Here is a 23,132-nt window from a genome sequence, read left to right as displayed (position 1 = left end):
TTTTTGAACTAAAGTCATGTCTGTACCATTGTAATAAATGAAAAAAAGCTTCTCTCTAAGTCCTCATGGAAGCAAATTGTGATTAAGGTTAATTTTAGGCCAAAAGTTTTTTTTTTTAATTCTGTATAAAGTAGGGAAAGGTAAACCCAATGCCAATTAGTTTTGGCATCTGTGTTTTAATAGGGAGATGATTAGAATACCTTTCCAATGTAAGAGAAATCCCCTCTCAGATCTGGTATACATAGGCAGATTTTTCTACAAACAGCGTGATTACTGATTAGATATGATGTGAGTACGAAGTGGAGTTTAGCAGCCAATCATCAAGAGATGGGTTTGAACTGGGTATGGATAGATAAGATATGTTAGTAGATAGTGGAAAGTACACAAACTGTCTAGTGTGCATGAAGTACATCAAATAAGTATTTTACCTTTATATCTAAGAAAAAAACAGGAAAGATAATATTGTACACCCTAGTTCAGTGTTTGGGAGTTCAAACCAACCGGAACATCATTTGGTTGGTTGGTGAAGCACAACATTGCCAGCATGCACTTGTATTCTTGTGTACTAGATGTTGGGCAGATGTTAAAGACACATGATTCCCTAGATGAGTTCCACTCTATTCTGCTTCTGCTGGCTTCTTCAGATTTTGGATTTGTCCTCATGTTCATTCCCACTCACACACTTTCATTTACACTGCTGATAAGGACATTAAGAGTCACTTGGGACAAATGGAGACAATTCGATTACAGGAACACAGCAAAAGCAATCTGAGATGTTCTAACCCTTTTGCCTTTTTACATCAAGGCTTCCATGTTGACACGGGATGTAGCCAACTTTTTTATGGGCTCATTGTAAGTGCATGAACAAATATGACTTGAGAAGGCAGAACAACCAAACAGCACCGCAACATACTAAATCACATAATATATGTTGTAGTTACATCTGTGTTAATGTGTTCAAATCCTCAATGCATAGGTTTGAATGGACCCTAAAAAACTAGGGATCAGCTTTACTGGGATGTAAAACACACTGAATAGTGCATCATAAAGAACTATGCAATTATACAAATGGCTGTAACAAATTGCTTCATATATTATGCATTACACAAGAATTGTCTGTATTACCTACAGCCACCGGTCACATTTCAACATTCACATTCCAGCCTGATCACAGGCTTAGGACCATGTGCACAGTTCTTGTTTAGCATATGTTTTTAGTAATATGTCCTAGTTACAATAATTTATGCTGAGAATTGGGAGCATTGCTTGTAAGTTTTGCAAGATAATGCTGACCATTGTTATAAAAGTGTCTCAGATGACTTTGATTGTGGAAATACATGGTTCTTCTACACAATGGGATTTTGCCCTAATCGCTGAGAGCGCCGTGACACAAACTGATTTCTATTACCATCTTATGTGCTTCTTTCTTGCCAATTATAAATAAATTAGCTATATTTCTTTTTATTTCTTTATTATTGTGTATTTACCAGTGACTCTACTTTTTTCTTTTTTTCTTCAGAGGTCATATGAGCACATGGCAAAAATACGAATCTCAAGAGAAGTGCCGGCAGACTGCAACTGCCCAGCAGGTAAATGAGATGAGATGATTGACACCCCTTTGCCCCATGGTGGCCTTGGTAATTAAAGAAAGGCACAGAGCTCCTTAATAGTTCAGTGACAGAGGTCTGGAAAGGTCACTGTAAGGTTACAAATGTCTTGACTTTAGTTTTTTTTTTAGTTTTTTATGTTATACAGAATTCTTAGCTATATCAATAAATTCTTTAAAAACATTAACAAAAGAGCAAACCTTGTGAGCACTTCACTGCTCATTCATCAAATATATTGACAGTGAATATAGACAAAAGCACATTTTCTTGTTTTCTGGCAATGAAACTAAGAAATGAAGTGTTGAATTATTATTACTGGCAATGTTTGTATTATCAGGTCCAATTGTACAATATGCTTGGATGAGCTGATATCAATTATCAATTTGTGTGTTCAGGGATTTGTGAAATGCTGAATGCTGCAACTGTAATGAACTCCGATGAAACCATAACCTCTTGTATCTATCCCCACTGCTTTGTCTGTTGTGTTTAATTTATGTCTGATTAATTTTTTTTAGCCTTGAGCGAAAGTTGTTCTTGTTCAATTTGCTGACCCAAGTGATAAAGTATAGGCTGAATCTATAGGGCTGAATTTACACTGCGGCATTGTAGTCTAGATCACCTTTGACGGAGTCAGCCCACAGGCTTACATAGCAGCATTGTTTGGAAAGGATTGATGAATGACAGTTCAGGCTTGGTGTGTAAGATGAAAGGCTATGTTTAGGGCTGGTATTCAGGCTGGGGCTCTCCTTTACCCCCCTGTGTGCATGTGGCAGCAAAGCTGACTTGTGACCAACACCGCCTGCATAACCGCCTCAGGAAATGAAGCAGCCTGTGTCGTTGGCTCTGCTGTACAATACTCCTGGCACAACTGTCCTATGATGCCTAACTTGGAAATGTAATACATTATATTAGCTGGGGATGGATTAGTACCACTTCAGGCTGCTCACTGATACGATTTATGGTATTTTTACATGTGCACTGCTATGATGTGCTTTTATAGCATGGTAAAAAGGTGCTCAGCAAGCCATGGTATAGAATATCTGCAATAAGGATGTAGAGATAACCATCCAAAAATATTAGTATTTGATTTGTTTTGTGTCCGCATTTCAGAGTTTTCAAGCTAGAGAAAGCCAGTCATCTAGCATTTTCATTTGGAGTTCTGGAATGGAAGTCTGCATATTTCCTTCAGTTTAGGTTTTCCTTTGTTTCTTTATATAACGCATACATGTACAGCTTGGGAAACCTGTCACTGTAATAGTCTGTAATGACAACTTGTAGACTGACATTGCTTAATAGAATAGATACATCAGCAGTTATGATCGCCCTTAGACTTCCCTTATTGCATATTTGTTTAAGACCGTGGGCCTGTTTTATTAAAGCTCTCCAAGACTTGAAAAGATAGACTATCATGAAAAAACCTGGGTGATCCAAAAAGCATGGAATGGATTTCCTAAAATTATTTGGCTATTAGAGGCAAATGTTTTTAACCTCCTGAGCGGTTTATTTCTGTCAGAATTTATATGTCTAAAAGGGTACACTGTTTTTCACAAAAATGTATTTTACAGTATAATAATAGTATGAGTATAAAAAGTTGGAAGCACAAAATCATGTAAAATTAATAAATTTAAATTTTTTTTTTTTTTTAATTTTTTAAAAATAAATAAATAATATACTTATACTAATATATTATACTGTAAAAATAAATGTTTATGCAGGACAATGTAGTGCTTTTACACATATAAATCCACTGTATTGCATTCAATACAGTTATTTTGTATTGAATGCAATACAAATGGTTTTTGAATTTCTCGTCCCGCTGGCGAGAAGAAAGAGAGAAGACGCGAAAGACGACGGGGGACGCCGGCGGACCAGGTAAGACTCGATTTTCTTTTTTTTCCCCATAGGTTTACCTACCACAAGTGTGACTCGGGGTTACTGCTTTTAGCATCTTTTTTCTATCCCAAGTCACACTTGGGGTTACCGCTCAGGAGGTTAATCCTGGACCAGATCCATTTCAGGTTTGCTGAATTACCTGGTTCTACCATGATAGTCTATCTTTTCCATTCTTGGGCCATATGCCTCAAAATAAAGCCAGAGACAGCTATGCAATGCAGTGGAGCACTGGCATTCTGGATATTTCTAAGTACAGGTGAACTTGTAACAATGCTAGGTGTGCAGATCTTTCTCATCTTTGTACAAACTGATGGGTAACTACCATACTGGAGTGATCATTATTTAATTTATGACAAGTGATACATTCCTATTTGATACAAAGTGAATCTATTGTACTTCAACAAAACAATGTGGAAATCTTTATCGGTTTTAAATTTATATAGCCTTTTCCAAATGATAGAAACTGTAAAATCAGCAGTTTCTTGCCTTATACATAACAGCCCCAACAATTTTGCAGTAAGCTGCAAAGTAGAAGCTCTTGATACTATTTTGTGCCAGAGCACTGCAAATGATGATTCACAATGGCAGCTTTTACTGTTACATTTATATTGTAACATTAATCTGGACTCAGAGAAAGTTAGTGAAAATCTACTTTTACGAAACTGGTACATGTCCAGATACTGGATGACAGATTCCTGCCTTAGTGGGTTGAACACCATTATATATTTGCTTCTTTCCATTGCACAATGCATTATTGGTTGTATTAGGATGCTAAGTCTAGTTCTGTAAATTCACAGGCTTGTGGGTTTGAATGATGTATTGGTAAAAGTAAGTCTGCTTTTCTGCTTCACTGCCACTAGAGCTTAACATTACATCACTTAATAGAGCTGTGCAGAAGAGGGATACGTGTGCCTGCAAGCGCTGAGCCAGGCTGATCTGCAATCACACTGCCATTTGTACAAGGCACGGTTGAAGTAGCAGTCTCAGGAAGCTGAAATGTGTTGAGTAGCTAAAATCTCAGAACTATCTGTTTTCTGCAGCCAAAAGCATCAACCTTTCAAGCTGGATATAATGCTTAGAGGAAGTGCTTCTGTTTGTATTCTGTTTCAGGTGACACATAATGACATAATATAAATACGTATGGTCATCTGTGTAACGTCAGGGAATGTGTAATATTATACAGATGCCTTTTTCTGGCCCTGAACAAATATACTGACCTGGGGATAGACGAACCCGGAAAGGCAGGTAGCCAGATTGGTTCGCACCAAATACGTAGCAATTTTTCTGTTGATACCAGCTAAAAAGCATCTGTAAGGGTTAATAAAAGGAAATTATAATATGTTAAAAGGATTTTTACCTTTTCTTATACATATTAGAAAAATCATTCAGTGTAAACAATATTATCACTGTAAAAAATTAGTTATCTGTGTACATTTTGGGGAAGTGGATGTATTTTCTATTTCACTCCTTTAGTTCTCAATCACTAAGGAATGCATTATTGGAACGAGAGGAGAAGTTCACCTTCTACCGTATATCACAAAGTATTGGGGGATTACAGTGGCTCCTGCAGGCAAACATAGAAACATGGCAGCACACAGTGCAATTATATACTGTGGATACATTTATTATTATGTATTATTGAACACTATATTAATGTGTTTCTTTTATATCTGTCAGAAGTTTAGGGTTAAAGAGCTGTTCTAATCATTGTTTATATCTATACTGACTAACTGACTGACAGAACACTAATGAAATTTGAAATGAACGTTGGCCATTGTTTTTTTGTTAAAAAAAAAGCCCTTGATGGGTTCCCCATGCCTCTAACCGTCAGTGATATGTGAAACAATTTAATAGAAGTATGTGGTCAGTGTCCGTGCTTGTTATATCATAGCAGATACAAGCTGTGCTGGGTTGTATAAGGTACGATGGATTATTTTGGTGATTTTCTCCATTTAATTAGCTCATTTTTTATAAAACAACATGTCTGCTTTTCTATTAAAGAATTGTTATTCTTTCATTAAATACATTCCCAGAATTCGTGATTGGTATCATTGTAAGTCAGGACACAGCAGTGAGTTGACATGTATCCGAGTTATTGATCTCAGACCCATGTCTCTTGTGTCTCATACAATGACACCGGGTCTTGTTGCCAGCACAAAACAAATAATCTCTCGGATGTCTCCAATCATGTGTTTCAGTCCAACTAGTGTTTTTATAGTATTAATATTCAGGAATAGTCATAGACAGACGTCTGGCCAGTAATATGGTTAAAAAAAGAGAGACATCATTTTATTTGAAAGACCCACAAGCTGTCAGCACATTATCATATGTGGCTCCATCAGGATGCTCAGATGTGGCCCCTAACACTGGTGAGCAGATATGGCCCTGGTGTCTGGCCAGAGATGACATTTACGCTGCATGTCACCTAAGAGTAATTGCTATACTTTTACATAAACAGCTCAAACCCATGCTCCAAAACTAATCCACAATAGGTATTTTTGGCAAACATACAAACTGTTAACAAGACATTAGATTGTCGGCAGTAATAATAGCATACTGGGCGTCTTTCTAGCCAGCAAGAAGAAATAGCAAAACCACAGGCATACAAATACAGACAAATACACAATCAAACAAAATATGCCAGATTTCTCTCTGGACGTTCAGACACTACTTATCCTAAATGTTCTGATATTCCAGATCAAAGTGTGTCACCTGGGAACCTATCAATAGTAAATATTTCAGCTTTTATTTATTACCCAATCATTTTTAATTTAAAAAACCTTGACTGCCTTTTATTTCTGCTGTCTCTGCCTCCCTTAATGTTCCCAGAAACACAACAGGAAGTCAGAAAAAATTTCAGTGTTGGTGAAAATCCCCCCCATAGAGAGTTGCCATGGGAACAGTTCTCCCTAATGACATTGGTACCCAGGATAAACAGAGAGAGCAAATCTTCTCAGCTTGGGAAAAGTGAGATTGCTGAAATCCTATGTTATATTACCAACAGGCCGGGAGGTCTGAGCTGTCTTATCAGTTTGTCTTATCGAGTGCTGAGCTGAAATCAACAACATGGGGTGGGCAGAGAATGGCTGTTTTCACTGGAACATAAGACAGGTAATGTTTTTATTTCATTTCACTTACATAGCTATGTGAGCAGTACAACTTATACTATGTGAATGGGATCATGCAATATGTCCCTGCGCTGTCCAATGCACTCAATAAAACCTACTGCTGTATTTTTTATTATTCTGATAATCATCGACCTGCCAGTTAGCTGCCTTCATATACAGCTCACCTCTTTTTCCATGAGACCATCGTGATTCTGTTATCATTGGTTCCTGTAGCCAGCCCCCAGATATAGGAAGGTACATTTCCCTCATACATACATACATACATACATGGCACATGCATACTAGGTGTGACTCGGCAGGGAGCATTTCTGTATACTGTGTGTATGGGACACTCCTGGGTCTTGTGGTGTTCCCAGAGACTTCTTTATATCTCGTAAGGTATTTTCAAATTGACTTGGATGTTTGCAGGGTACACATCTGGTGCACACTTATTGGCTGATGGTAAACGCTCATACATATACTTTTGTTTAAGTTTGTTTACTCATCTCTAGTTATTACCAAGAAGAATAAACCAGCTGCAAGGAGTTAGCCTGTACACAATACATACCTTTTGGCAGTCATGTGATATTGATATCATGCACTTCATAGCTATAGGCCTGCTTTTCACATCATCTCTTCAATGTCCTAATAATGGATCTGGTGCCCACCCTCTGTGACTTAAATAGGGAAGCCTCTATTTCCCCTGTACTACAAATACATATCTCATCTCCACACATAAAGGATGCATTCTCCCATCATATCAGGATCACTGGGTTTGAGCCAAACACTTGTATTGGCTTTCTTGATGTGAGCATGTGGATTGATGGCTCTGTCTGGAACATCGGCTTTAAACAGGATTACAGCTAATATAAAAAAGGGGTCACATGTTGAAATAGCTTCCAGTTTTTTTTAGTGTATGGATAAGAAAGCAGCAGCAACAGACAGGATCATTTTGAACATACTGTGCTGATTTAAATCAAATCAAAGTTTATAGAGCAGCCTCTCGGATATTGCTAGAGGGCCCCTTTCACATCACACCAGTTAGTGTAACAGAATACATTCACAAGGGATTATTCCCAAAAATGAGGTGGCTTTTAAACTCTCGAAACTTCACTGAAGTGAAAAGCTAAATTTACCCTGTAAAATATCCTGTCCATGGATATAGAATATTTCACAGTTTATAGATTAAAAGCAAAGTAGAAAGTGCAATTGGAACCTGACCTCAGTACTGGAAATGTTCTGCGACTGTTCCTGTGGAGCAAGGTCAAGCAGGCACTATCCCCATGCATGCTTTTCAGTGTTACTGACCTAAAGGTTAAGCCTAATGTAAGACTGACATTGCTGAGAGATTAACTAAAAGCATACCCTAAAATGCTCCTAGATTACCAGGGATGTTCAAGAGGAAATGACACTCAGAAGAAATTAGTCTCATTTAATATGCCTTTGTAAATTTACTTCATTTTAAGCTGGTTGATTATTAATACCTACCAATCACAAAGGCCCAATAGAGCATGAGTATGTGAGCATGACATCCTCTTCTAGCTAATAAACAGATAATCATGATTCTTTAGTGCAGTGATAAAGAAACAGAGCCAGCATTCTTCAGTCCAGCCAGGCTTCCCAGGGCCATGAGTTTAGAAATGAGAGCTATCTCTGCCGATTCTGTTTATTCACCACTTGAAGCAGTTATATGTATTGTAAGACTTTTCAAATAGTTTGAGAAGTTTGAACCAAAGATTATATGTAATATAAAGATAAATCAAAATGTAAGCTGATTTTTTCTTTACAAAACATTTAAGTAAAGTGAAACTTAATTGAAACTTTTGGGTCAATTCCATTTTATTTGTTTTTTTAGCTACCCTGTAGCTGGGAGGAAGAAGACATGAATAATAAATTCACTGTAACAAAAAATCCATGTTAAAGAAGCCCAGCTTCTTGGGTAAAAAAATCAAAAACAAAATATAGAAAAAATTATAGAACAAAAATAAAGAAAAAATTTAGCATTGTCATCTATTCTCCCCTGGTGCTGCCTTACACAAATGTATTGATGCAGCAATGCTGCCCAACTCCTCATCTAGGTTAAAAAGTACAAGTAAAGATTTCCTATGTGAAAAAGGTTTCCTTAAGCAGTATGGCTTAGTCTTAGAATCTAAAAGAATGCTTTTAGTTTAGGATGTTATTGTGCCATAGGACTGGGCTGACTGATGAAGGATGGGATAAATCACTGCTAATGATTCCATTCTATTTCTTTGATACAATGCTTTACATGTGAAAATGAGAGTAGAGCTCCACCTGTTGGCAAATGTGAGTGGCAACAGGTGAGCAGGATCAAGGAATTTGGAAACAGTGGTAATTTACTGACAAATTATATCAATGACTTGCCACTTGAAAACTCTGAAGGTTCAAAAGTGACTTGTGCCAATGATTGTATCATTTGTTGTATTTTAAAGCTGAACTCAGGCACTTATTTGTGTTGGGGCTGTCACTTACTGGTTGTATGAACTGTCATGCTGTTCAATGCAGAATCATTTGTGGGGAGTAGTTCTGGCCACCTGTAATGTGGATGTAATGTGTAGTGCCTAATAGGATCCCCAGGCATCTCGGAAGTCTTTTGTTCCAGGTTGTTGCCGTGGGTAAGGATTATGTCATCATCACTGGAATCGAGATTTTTCCAAAGTAGTGAGTTTGTTTCATTTTAATTTTCCCCTTTTTAAATGTAGTAATGTAGAGATTTTACCTTACAAATACTGTTTGTCATGTACTTACAATTAAAGAATGTGGTTTGCTCTAGTGAGCGTGTGGCTATTGACTGCAGATTTGCTTTATAAATACAGCAAAAAGTCTGAAGCAAATACAGAGTCATGGCACATCAATGACACTTCAATAATTTGTTGATCATTTGTGTGATCTTAAAACCCAGATGATATAATGCAATTTTCATACAACCTTTTGCAAGAAACACACAGATTATTAGCATTTTGTTTTACTGAGTACTCTGAAGTCTCTTTGTACAACTTGAATAGGTGATTGCAGCAAGGAAAAAGGAAGGAAATGAACATCGATATACAGATGGTTGTCTGCAAAAGTTGTTAAGGATAGAATTTGTGAATATATGTTATATATACAGGTAGTCCTCGGATTACATACAAGATAGGGCCTGTAGGTTTGTTCTTAAGTTAAATTTGTATGTAAGTCGGAACACGTACATTATTTTAATAAATGCAATTAGGACAGATGTTTGTCTCAACATAATATTGGGCATCATGGTGTCAGTTACTGTATACAATCCTGTATATATAATTTTCAACTGAACCTGTCAAAACAAAAATTAGACCAGCAAGCCTGTTTAACTTGGATGGCTTGGCTGTGCTTCTATTGTGGTTAATTGATTTTTGTTGACCTAAGTGGTGACTTGATCAGGTGACCAGGCTGGGCAAACAAGTGTAAAAAATATGAGCTACCACTTTGGCAGTATAAAAGGTCTGCACAATCATTACAGGGAGTGGTAAGCCTTTGTTTCCATCTTAAAATTCACATCAATTTCTGGTAGATGCTGAAAAATACAACACATTTTAGTTTCTTATATCTCTTAGAGGCTTGCTTGGTATTGTGTCTGTAAAAGAGCATTTTTGTTTAATATTTTATAAGCCCTATAATTACTTAATCCTTGGTCATTCCTCTAACTGTCCCTGGGACTATAGTGCTGCAAGGCAGGTATGCTAGCCACAGCTAAAACAAGCTGTCCAACTTCCCAGTACTCAGTGTAATAGAAAGAGTAGGAATATACCAAGATGGGCAGATTAATGGTGAGATCACTCTGTTGGAGATTTTTATTGGGTGAAGTCTCCAAATGATGATAAAAAGCTTGCATTGTCACATTTAGGTATGGTATACTGAATGTTTGCTTTGTAATTATGGCATCATTATATTTTTAGGCATGATAAATCATATATTCAGCTTTCATCCAGTGCTACATGTTCAGAATTTGAAACATGCATTTTATATAAACTGAATTGAGGTTACCGTAATTGTGACCTAAAATGTCTCCCTTAACACCAATTGATTTTACTGAACATGCTATAAAGGCAGTATTTGTATCCTTCACTTTCTCAAGTCTCCCGCTGTCTGTCTCTCTGTTCACAACAGCCTATAAATGTGCATAAGAGAAAGGAGCAGATAGGCTCAGGTAATGTCTACAGGACCTGTTTTGCACTTTCCATGTGTCTCTGCTGCCTTAGAAATTAAAGTAAAGTATGTGAAAGCTGAATTCTCCACCAGAATAAAGGAAGTGGAGAGGCTGGGGAGCCATTTAAAGACACCTGTTAACTAGATCCGTGTACAATAGGTGATTGTTTGTCAATTTTTCAATCCATATTGCATATGGTATACCTGGATTCCCAGTTGCACGCAAAGCCCTGGTTTATGGATGAGGCCAGCATTCTCACATAGATAAGGTACATACATTCTGACATACCAGGACTTGTACAGTCTGCTGATGTCATAGGCTTGGAGGCTGGAAACTGCCAGATGTCACTGCATGTGCTATTTCCATTAGGGATGTGCTAGACGTTGGCCACCTGAGCAGTGAAATAAAGGTAGCTGCAAAGTTCTAGCGAGGCCTTCGAAAGTACAATTTTCCTTTGTGAGCAGTTCCTGATCATAAATCTTTCAATAGTGTGTTCAAATATGATTCTGTATTGCTAGCAGGGCAAAATATTGTAGCAGATTTTATGAAGCTTGTCTATATTAAACACATTTGGGTTACCAAAATACATTTAAATAAATCAATTTAAAGAATAGTAGTAGTTTTTGGGAGTTAAAAAACAAGATGATAAACAATAAATGATTAATAAACAAGCCTGCATCTTTATAGAAATTGGTACAAGTTTACCAGTTCTTGGATGTAATGTCTGCATTAGTTTTCATGCCTAGTTCTAGAACGGCAACTCTTAAGCTACGTACACACTTCCAATTATTATCGTTGGAAAACGAACGACGAACGATCCTGCACGATATCTACGAACGATCGTATACACCTTTACTCTGCTTTCTATATCAGAACAACGGAAACAAAATATAACTACAGATCCTTGCCCTTTAATGTATTCTCTATACCCCAGAAGGGTTTGATCAGAGATACCTGAGGACAATGTAGTTGATAGCAGTTGGTACATACAGAGAGCAGATATCAACTTGATTTCTGGCAAGATCAAAATATATTTTTTAACATATCTAACAGATATATTCAATTTTTTACTGAACAGACCAAAAGGAACTAAATATGAAAGGTTCATTTGTAGATTTTACATACAGTTTAACGTGACCAGTAGTTATCTCCTCAATAGTATGTTGTTGTGCAGCTCTGTGTCGTAGCCCTTAAAAAATTTAGCTTATATTCCAAAATATCCTTTCAAAATATACAAAATATTAAAAAATAGTGAATTGTTTATCTGTTGTCTTCTGCTTAAGTCCAAGTGTTTGTGAAGGTAGTACTTGGCACATAGCAGCTTTTAGATTACTGAGTGGCAGAAAGGAGGAGAAAACATTTTTTGGAAGATTGTACAAATCTAGATCAATTTTATGAGGACATTTTCATGATCAAGAGTGCGTGAAGATGCTGTAAGGTTTAATTGAATTTTATACCTGAGCTCCCTCATATTTTTAGAAATAGTTTGTAGAATATTGCAGCATTAGACATGGATGTTCTATCATTCTTTGTCTACAGTGGTCCTACATGGTAGAAGACTACACGATAGCTTGATACTTTAATGTTGATCTGGAAGATTTGCAGAGCCTCGAGCTGTCTACCTGTAGATTTGAAAAGCTCCTTTGTGACATGTTGTTACTACCTATAGTTTTATGATGTAGACTCATCTCCTATAACTAAATAGTGCTTTATATTGTGTAAACAAAGTATGTACTACAGGAAAGGTACATTTTTACTTTACAAATATGTAAAAGGGTGGGGGGAGCCATAAGAAATATACTAAAAACAGTAGGTTAGCTTTTATAGTATTGGCCTGTAGCAGCTACTGAGAAAACACATTTCATCCAGTTCAGTAGTTTAGTGATTGCTAAAGTTTACTGTTCAGAACTGTATTGTATTGTGACTGTTACAATCTGATCAACAGTTTTTGTAAAGCCTTCAATGCAATTCAACAGCCAAATAAAGTTCTGCTTGGTGACGGCTAATTGTGATGAATTTTTTTCAGAGTTTTTTTTTTAAGACTAGAAATGAGAAACCTGTGCTGGGAAAATGGCAAACCATCCCAGGTATTCCTCATCCTATAGGGAAATAGCTCTTAGGGGCTTCTAAACTCCACAATAGCACATTACCTGGGTCAGCTCAAGGCATCTCTTTGGCCTATTTGCAACAGAAGATGTAAGTACAGTATAGCTAAGATAATTGTGCATCAATCTGTACATTTATTCAGTCTGCTGTTTGCAATATAATTTACCCATATTTATTGGCATGTAGTATTTACTTTTCAAATTACAACTGTCATTTATTGAAGATCAGGAACAAACATTTTTCACATTGCACTGTCATCTGGATGTGGCTAATATTTCCTGCCTATGTTCTATCTATGTTCCTAATGTCTATGTTTAGGGCACATTTTTTCTCCTAGTGATTTCATATGCCATCTGATGTATTTGTCAGTGATTTAATGATTATACAACACAAAACATAGGCCTTGTGCACTGTTATGTTAAATACATGCCAACAGAAAGAAAGGAACAGTACTGTGCTTGCACTGTAAAATTGTGAATTGTATTGGTCCACAGTTTGCAACAATATTTCACGAAAATGTAAGTATACTAATATTGTATAACATCCTAGAAAACTATGATGTACTAGATTAATATGGTAAAGCAGACCTTTCATGCCAAACAAAAGGTCACCTTTTTACCGTGTTTCCCCCATTTAAAGTCATCCCCATTAAATAAGCCACCCCCGATTTTTGAAAAAATAATTAAAATAAGACACTCACCCCTGAATAAGACATTCTCGATATCCGATCCTGTCTGTGTCTCCTTGATGCTGGCTGCAGCGCGTGTCTCCTCCTGGATGCAGTGCAGAGCCAAACTGAAAGTAAAAAGCCGGCACACGCTCCCCCGCGATTCTGAACCAGGAAGGGGACAATCAATGGCATAGAGTGAATCAGAAGGGGGATATGAATGGCACATGAGTGATCAGAAGGGGACAATCAATGGAACATGAGTGATCATGAGTGACTTTTAACAATAAATGTGTACTGTAGTCTTCTTCATGGAAAAATTAATACATCCCCTGAAAATAAGACCTAGGGCATATTTTGGCATTTCAAAAAATATAAGACAGTGCCTTATAATCGGGGAAACAGGGTATCAGCCCCAAACTCCATCTACTACCAATAGTTTTAAATAACTTTAGGCAACAATTTACATTTCTCTTGTCCCACTAGTCAAATATCTTACCTCTCCCCAGCCTGCTTCAGGGTGGCACATGGTGATGTTGTAGTACCTTCTGACAAGAGCTGAGAGGTTACAATCCTGTCGGAATGCACTGTTGCAATAGGCTAGAATGCATTGTTTTGATGGTTGAAATCATCAATTTCAACCATCAACTGAAAATCAGTCAATCATACAACCACTGCAGTCACTGCACAACTGTAGAAAAGTGTGGTGAAGATAAGTATATGTGAGCATACTTTAAAAGTTGATAAAACTGAAATCAATTGATAGATTTCAAAAACCGTTTAGAAACTTGTATAATCAATTACATTTTCCAACCCAATTTAGCAAGATTCTTTCAATCAAATGTGCTGTCAATTGGTTACAGATCTTACAGGTCTGGGGTCTAGGTTTAAAATTACTGCACCCTTCTGACCCTTCTGACTTAATCTGTCATAATTCTCACAATGTTTCTTCCACCAACCCATACAGACCTCTGTGCTACTTCATTAAGTCGTATCCAGGTTAGATACTTGATGTAAATAACACATGTATATTGTGTAAAGGAGTATATTTTAATTATGAATGTAACTTTGAATTTAAAACAAAGGCCCTTTGTCCACTCATCTTTGCTTGCAAGACCTGAAATAAATTTTACACTCTAAATGATTTCCTTTTCAGTATTAAATTGCCAGACCTTTTAAAATATAAAACCAGAGGGCAGTTTAGATGCTCCTGATAACAAAAGCAATTGTTAGAGCGGTCAGGTTTTCTCATCTTTACTTATCCATACAATCACAGATTTGTTTATTTTCTCCTTAAATTGTTAAGGTAAGTGAACCCTCTGATGTTTAGTGAAATGTTGTTTGAAGTCCCATGACTCATCATGCTGAAGAAAAACAGTTGCCTTCCCCTCACGTCATATTGGAGAACAGCTGTATTGCACGTGCACTGAGAAGCTAAGTTTATCATCATGTTGTCCAATGTGTCCACTCTGTTTAACAAAATGGCTTCTTGCGTAGCTAATTTATTTTATGCTATTAAAGTTACTGCTCGGCATGTGATGATTCCATTTGGTAGGTGCTGACGTTCCAGTCCAAAAACAACCTTATGGTCCAATGAGAATTTAAAGGGAAGTTATGTAATCTAAAAAGAATTACAACACACTCAGTACTGCCAATACACGGAAATGTTTATTGTGATATGTGAATGATGCGTAAGTATATTATAGGTAATGGCTCATGACATGAAATAAGCAGAAGGGCCAGGTTAATAGGCACCTGTCCCAGTGTGTTTTTGGCTGAAACAGAATCAGATTGTTTCGTAAAGTAGCACCAGTGAAGTTTGACTTTAAAGTGTTTATGCTGACTTACTAACCCAGGATTTCGGCAAAAAGATGAAGGAAACCATTCCATAGACAGAACAGTATGCAGGTCAGCTAAACAATACGTTAAATTTGAATGTCATATCATACAAAGCATTGTGGTACAGTCACTTGAACTGAGAGAGTATAGAAGAAATATTACTAGTAAAAATTATTACTTCTAGACATTGCATGTGTGATAGATCCAGCAGAAGTTGGATTGGAGTTGGATTACTGGTTTACCTAAATGTAAGCACTAAGACCCAGTTGGAGTTAACATTGGCATGGGTGGTGATTGTTTTCAGCTAATAAAAAGAAAACTTGAGCCAAAGATTATAAATATGTCCTGACAACACAAAACCTGTTGAAGGGAAGATATGATGTATTTTGGAATTATTACTGCAATGCCTCTTGAAGGATAAAAAAGACAAAACTGTGATATAAAACAGCTTACCAGTCAGTGTTGGCTGGAGTGCTCACTAGTCAAATTGACTTTACTCACAGTAAAGTCGAGTACTCAGTTTATTTTGTATCAAATGGAGCAAAATATGATTAGCTATACACTGTGAATACAGGTACAGCCAAAAGTTGTGTGAACAAATGAGTGGGCTTAAATTTTGATTTGTCGCCACAATATTCCACTCATAAGAAAATATGACAGGTCATTTTTAAAAGCAACCTAAGTTGTTCTGTGTATACGCACTTTGAAGGAGCAAAAGTAAGTACATAAGGCTGAGCTATACAACTTTAAAGAACAAAGATTTACAATTACTATTTGTTTTATGTGTCAACCCACTTCTGGAAGTGTGACTTTAGACCTATCATCTTATCAGCGCTACAGAACACTTGGTAAATTTATATTGATGCCTTTCACTCACTTGCATGTTAAATGTAAATGCAGCAGATGTAATAATGTCATTTGCTAATAATAGACTTTACGTGGAGCGTATTGAGCCTACAGTTATTCACTGTTTGGAAATACTCACATCTTTATTAAAGGACACTTGTTTCTGTTACATGTCAGATATCCTTTCAAATCAATTCCTTTTCCCCTCTGGTGTCATGTGGATTCTCTCCCTGACAAAACTGCAGTGTTCTCCTAACTGGGTTACAAGAATCCACAAAAGGGTTACTCATGTCTCTGAGTTGTATTGTGTTCAGACACACTAATCTTTTTGTTGGCTCATGGTTGGTCACCTCTTTCTAAACCCCATGAAACCTCAATGAAAAAATGACATGAGAAGGACTTTTTGTCATAGACAGTTACTAGTTCAAAGCCTGTTAAGTGCTTGAAGAAAACCAAAGTGACTGGGAGGAAGAACTTGTAGGAGGTCTAAGTTAGGGCAAATGGTCAGACAACACTTTCTTGATTGGAGCTTCTACAACATGCACAATAGAGCCAAGCCTTGCATCTTGTCCTGTGTGCTGCATGGTGAGAACACACACTTTTATTCATAGTCTCAGCAGGAGAGGCATTTAATATTGGCCACTCTTTCTTTCATCATTTGCTATGGTGGGAGGTTAAGACTTCCTTATTGTTAGATGCACTGGATGCAAGAAGGACTCCTGTCAAAGATGTAATTGTGATCTTATGCTCTCCCTCTGCCACCAAGTAATTGAAAGTTTCCTAAAGTAATAAATAAAAAAACAGGATGTACACCAATTCAATATAGATCCACAGGGTTGATGGTTTCCATTTTGCTCAAGACCTGGTGATGTTTAACAGAAGAGGTCATTTTAGTGAGTGAAACCACTTTAGATTGTACGCATGATACAGCAGAGCTCTGTTTTTATAAGAACCAGGTGCTCTGGCACTGCTAAAAAAGAGATTATCACTTTCAGGAGCAAAATCCAAATGCATTTTTTTCTTTTTATCCGTATTCATTTTGTTGCTGTAAATGTCGAAATAATAATAATTGTGTATAAATGAACAGTTTTTTAAATTTTTTTCCTGTGAATATCTTAATAACACATTTTATCTTACTTCTGCTACATATTTATTAGGTAAACATAATTAAAATGAAAGAAGTTTAGGGTTTTACTATATTTGCTGCAATAGATTATTTTTTTGCTTTTAAATGAAAAGAAAAAAAGGATGGAAAAGTCTGTCTAAACTATCCCATATCCCTCCTTTACAGGTATTGAATCTCTGCTTTATTTACATGTTTATACCCATTTTACAATCATCTAGTTTCTCTTATTTTTATGATGACGAGTAATACCACATAATTCTGTAAGTAAGGTTGTGCTGGGGTGAAAGGGGGGTTGTTACATTGTTATTCAATGCCATTTATAGCACTCTCCTAAAATATATATATTTTTTAATTTAATTCTATACAATGAGGTTTATTTGCTATCTGTGCCCCTATTTGGTAGAGTTTAGCTTTTTTTTCTTACCTCATATAGGAAGAAAGAAGAAACTTTCCAGTAGGAACAAAAAAACTTGACAGATTTTCTAACAGTTTCAATCTGTGTCATTGCTGGAGAGATTCTGGTCACTCCGTGTCCTGGTGGCCAACAAAGGGGGTTACATTTCAGTAACCACCCAGCTGTTTTTGGGTGGCACAGTCACAATGACAGACAGACACACAAAATTTAGTGCCATTTTGAGTGCCAAATTTCCAGGACACACAGATAATTATAACTGGTATTATTGTTTGTTCTAATAGTACATAACTACATTAATATTAAGTCAGCTGGCAGCTGCTGATTGACATACCTAATAATGATGTGACTTACATCTGCAATATTTTTATTAATTTTTCCATCAAGATACAAACCTCAAAATCATACTTTTTCTATGCCATTTACTGTCTAATAATGAGGAGGGCTTGACTTTCCCCACACAATAACCTGTATCTGCCTATTTAACAAATATACAGCACTGTTTACTGTATAGTGAACAGCATTGTGGGTGGTAGTTTAGAGGGCTGATACATAGAACATGTGGAGAGTGTAGCATATGAAAGACTTTACTTTAACCCAGAGGTCACAGAGATAACCAGCATGATGACTATAAAAGTCAAACAGATTCAGATTCAAACTGCTTTTGTAAGAGAGAAAACATAGAATTATACATATGCAGGGTCAGAGTGGAACCTGGGACCTAACAGAGGTAGTGAGTTTGAGGGCCCCACCAAAAAGCATACCTGTTCTAGTGTCCTAGTATTTATAATTCGTAAAGTAGCAGGGGCCCACCAGAGAGAGTAAAAATCCTAATTTTGGAGGCATATGACTGGGGTTCAGGAGAGTTTTTTTTGTTCCCCCCGTTAGCCAGTTCTTTACTATAACCAAGAAACGCTAACATACTTAGAATTATGAAGCTGACGTAAATACCTTTTAAGATCATGGTTGGATCAAATGACAGCTTTAATTTAACTTTGCTTCTCTACAAGAGTTGTAGTTGACATCAAATGTATCACTAAATTCAATCTAGAAAGCAAACCGTGCAATTTCTGCTTCTGCTTTTGCTTTTTGTCCAGTACTTTGCCAATCAATCACTAAGATGGGGGAGCCTGTCATTTATTTTAGTTTAAACAAACCTTTTTGGGATCTAGGTGAAAAAGTTTATGAAATGGCAACAGACTCAGCAGGATGTAGCTGAACAGATTATACACCACATGTATTTGTATGTGTGTGTATATATATATATATATATTATCTAGAAAAGGAGAAAAGGTAAGTATTTCATCTTTTTTAATGCTCTGATAACCTGGGGTTATTCATAGAAGACATCTGCGCTAGAATCTCTGCCTTGGTTAAGTGCTTTGAATCAAACATTTTGGCTGCATTAGTCTTTTATGAATAAAAAAATATAATAAATTGTTTTTTTTAATGACATGTAGCGGGTATTGTAACTAAATGGAATCATATCCATTCCAGCCTCTTTTATCTTCCAAACCCCTGTTCTTACTTCAGCTGTGTATATATGTGGAGCTGTGAATTGTTACTTTCAGTGCTTCAAGTGTTGTGAGCTGAAGTTAGTCCTGACTGTATATATATGTAAAAATAAAGCAAAGCCCAAACTGTCTGCAGAGTGTCTACCAGATGTTAGAAAAGGTATAGAGACCACTATGAGCCACATCATTTGTTATTGCAGACATAAAGGGGTCCTGATGAGGTAGGAGGGGGGATTTGACAAACATTGTGAGGATAACTAACAGATGTACCTTGAATAGATCATTAGGTATTAGTTGAAGATTCCTTATAACTGATGTAATTCTTCTTTTTCCCCTCTGTCAATATTCTTTCAGTATTTTATATAGTCCCTGAAGTTCTTTTGATTAATATTTTTCATGAAATGCAACCTGGACAACAGAATAAAATATGTGTTCGTACTGGTACAATTATAGCTAGACAAAATGGATTATCTTCCTCTCTGCTTGGCATATCTTGTGCTATGGTAAATCTTATATTCTGACTGGTGGCCTAAAACATTCTTGTACTAAGTGGTGTACTTTTAACCCTAAGTGAAAAATCATTTGTTAAACTATTCTACTTGATACAAATTGTCCAAAGCAGCCATATTCCAAAAGGGCACATTCTGTAGAGCACTGTGTATACTATATGATAATACAGTATCCTAAAACTGAATACACTCATAAACTGGGGCCAGACCCCATGTCCCACACTTGTACTTTCATGTGTTTATCACCTAGGGCATCAAAACAACCAGAACAATAGGGGTTGGCTGAAGTGTTACAGGATTGCTGATCCTGATGCTATGCTCAGGATTAGCCCTTGTATTCCATACACTACCTTATTGATGTATGAACCTCTTCGAATAATATGCTTCTGACAAGGCAACTGATGTGTGCATAGTTAAAAATATCTGTCATTTTAACACTTACTTATGGGGTGGCACTTCTATTACAGATTGACCTTTGCCTGATAAGTAGCATAAAGCTAATACTTTTTTCCCACACTCTACAAAGTGTAGCCACTTGCCATATTTTAAATTGTATAATATGCATTAATACCTTAACTCATAACAAAATAACAGCTATGAAATCACTATGTAGAACACTTGCAAAATTGGACACAAAACACTATCTGCAACTGATTCTCAGATTTACATTATATCGGGGTAAGGTTTAAAGGTGTTGACTACCTGAAATTCATGTGCATAGTTTCTGTAGTGACTAATAAAAGCAAACTACATTTTTATGTGTAGCCTGTTTCTCTGTCCATGGTACTAACTTGTATTACATATTACATGCTTGCCTCAAAGCTTTTGGGCATCCTGTGTTTTGCATATTCCACCATTTTATGCTTGGATGTTTGTGGTTTAAACAATGGATACCATAAAATAGATTTGCAAAAGCACAGACTGGCTCAGGAATACACATGCATGCATTGCCCCTGGAGTTATCACTCCCTGGCATATTACGACCCCACACTAGACGTATCATTCCACTGTATCTCTCTGTATCTGACTTGGCATTGTATTGACTTTAGAAGAATCACTTCTGTCCATCACTGGCTCAGCAATGCACTTTAAAATACTGTGATTACCCTATTTCGATCTTAGCAGAGTGTACTTGTAAATATCACTTCTTAATGCCTAACATACGGTAGTAGCAGAATGTTTCTGTAAACAACACTTTCCCATTCCTGACCCAACAATTGAGTATCTCTGGAAATATCACTTTCCCTGATCTGCATTGTCCCTGAAAATCATTATTTCCTTCCCCCTGCTCAGAAGTGCAATATCCCTGGAAATATCACCCCAACTGCTGCTGGAAATCCCAAGCATTTTGCCTTGTTTTTTTACAGTCCCCTCATAATATATGTCAGAGATAATAATATTTTCTGGTAGGACAGGAGAAATTTTATAAAATCTCATTTAGTATTAGGCATTATTTTTTTTCATTGGGATCATTATGTGATTTGAGTATGGATAAACTACACTGGAGCCTGAACAGAAAGCTGACACCAATCATATGCCAAGGTCAGCATAACCTTTTATTATGGTCTGGTTACATTATGGTGGCATATCTGATTGAAGATTACCTTTAATATTTGTTTCTGTCATCACACCAGGGAATGTCACATCCTTGCTAAGTATTCCTAAATGGAAATGATAACCTCTGGAGAAGATCACTTCTCAGACACATTGTATAACACCTCTCAGGCAGTATCAAGCACTTCCCCTCTTGTATAACTAGGGCTTTTGGAATATTTTTCCTGTTAGGAAACACTTTAGTCAGAGGCATTGTTATATTTTCAAATGTCAGAATTCCTTGGCTATATGAATATTTGCATTTTTTCCAGCAGCTTTAATGATGTGTGAAACAAAAAGCAATTAGGCGGCAAATGACATTAACCTTTTGAGATGGCAACGCTGCTATGAATGTATTGTGCAGTTTGCTGGGAACCTTCAGATAGTGCTGCTGATCTAAGTGTTTGGAACTTTTATAGACACTAGAGTTGGACCTCTTACCAAATCCTGTATGGAAATATGTTCTTATGAAGGTGGAAAAAAAGCTTGTAACAGCACAATAGCTCTGCCTTTGCTGGGTTCAATGGCTAAGATGGGCTATAGTGCATCTCTCTTGTATAATATGATATGAGATGAGGGAGGCACTTCAGTAGTCCTAATAGACTTCCTGCTCTAGACTGACAACCCTGCTTCTCTATAGAAGCAGTACAGTAAGTGTTGATACCTTAGGGCAGGGATTGAGTTGTGCTAATATTCCCTGGTGAAGATCATGAAAAGCAGAGCTGAAATAAGCAAATAATTGCTGTTACTGCAATATATATCTATAATATCTGCAATATAATACATTGTTTGAGAGGATTTAGATACACATACATGAATATACAGACATTAATGCCACATTTCCTTTAGTACTGTAGTACCTCAGCTCTGTTTTTTTAAATACAGGTTTTTGACAAATTTACTTTGAGATAAAGTTTGGAGAACCAAATTACTCTTTATAGGTTTTTCTATGGTGTGATTAGTAGTATTCTTGAATTTCATAAGCTTGTTTCAAGGCCCTTCTTAAGTGAACATTTGCATTTAGAATATCTCTATATACTTTGCTAAAGACTATACTGTTGCAGGTTTTATGCTTGTCAAAAAGGTTTTTTTTCAGACTTGCAAAATGACTAAAAGCTTTACTTTAAAATGCTGACACTAGTAGTTCTTCATTGAGTTTAGGTTCACATATGAGTTGATGCTGTGAATTTAAAGGTCAGTGAAAGGGTTCAGTTCAAAAGGGTATTAAGTATCCCAGTCCATTAAAAGGTATTACAAAGAACCATTTGTGTGGATTGCAGGATGTACAGCCACTTAATGCTACAATCAGTCTTACAAGGTGCATGGGATCTGGAAGACGTGTTTGAACCTTTCAGCAGATGTCATGTCTCATTTGTTGAAAAGAGGCTTCTGTTTTTCAGTGCTTATGCAGCAGAGTAAACCATAATATCATCAGTTGTGGCTGGGATTAAATTTGCAGCACAGGAAGATGTCATATTGTGAAAGGGGAGTGTAGAGACCGGTCAACAGTGAGCTGTCAGCAAAATTAAGGATTACTTATGACTGTCTAATACATGAAAGTCTTCCTAGGTATCCTAGAAATACATACATTTTATGTTGAATTTTCTTGCATTTCCTGTCCTGGCAACTTTCAAAATTCAGTTAGAATCCTTGTAATGAATGCATCTTCTGGGAAATATTTACCAGATGTCTGTAAATGCTCAAAGTGAATGTTTAGTCTTTTCATT

General features: G+C 36.6%; 1 protein-coding gene across 1 annotated transcript in view; it reads left to right on the top strand.

The window, feature by feature from the left end:
- COL25A1 (collagen type XXV alpha 1 chain) overlaps nucleotides 1-23,132 on the top strand; it is a 250,742-nt gene that overhangs the window by 5,148 nt on the left and 222,462 nt on the right. The window contains exon 2 of the mRNA XM_072406817.1: nucleotides 1,520-1,589. Within this exon, the coding sequence (XP_072262918.1) occupies nucleotides 1,520-1,589 (70 nt within the window). The remainder of the gene's footprint in view (nucleotides 1-1,519; nucleotides 1,590-23,132) is intronic.

The sequence above is a fragment of the Pyxicephalus adspersus genome, chromosome 3, assembly GCF_032062135.1.
Source record: "Pyxicephalus adspersus chromosome 3, UCB_Pads_2.0, whole genome shotgun sequence".
Classification (NCBI taxonomy): domain Eukaryota; kingdom Metazoa; phylum Chordata; class Amphibia; order Anura; family Pyxicephalidae; genus Pyxicephalus; species Pyxicephalus adspersus.
The sequence above is the reverse complement of the archived record's forward strand: the minus strand, read 5'-3'. Positions and strand labels throughout refer to the sequence as shown.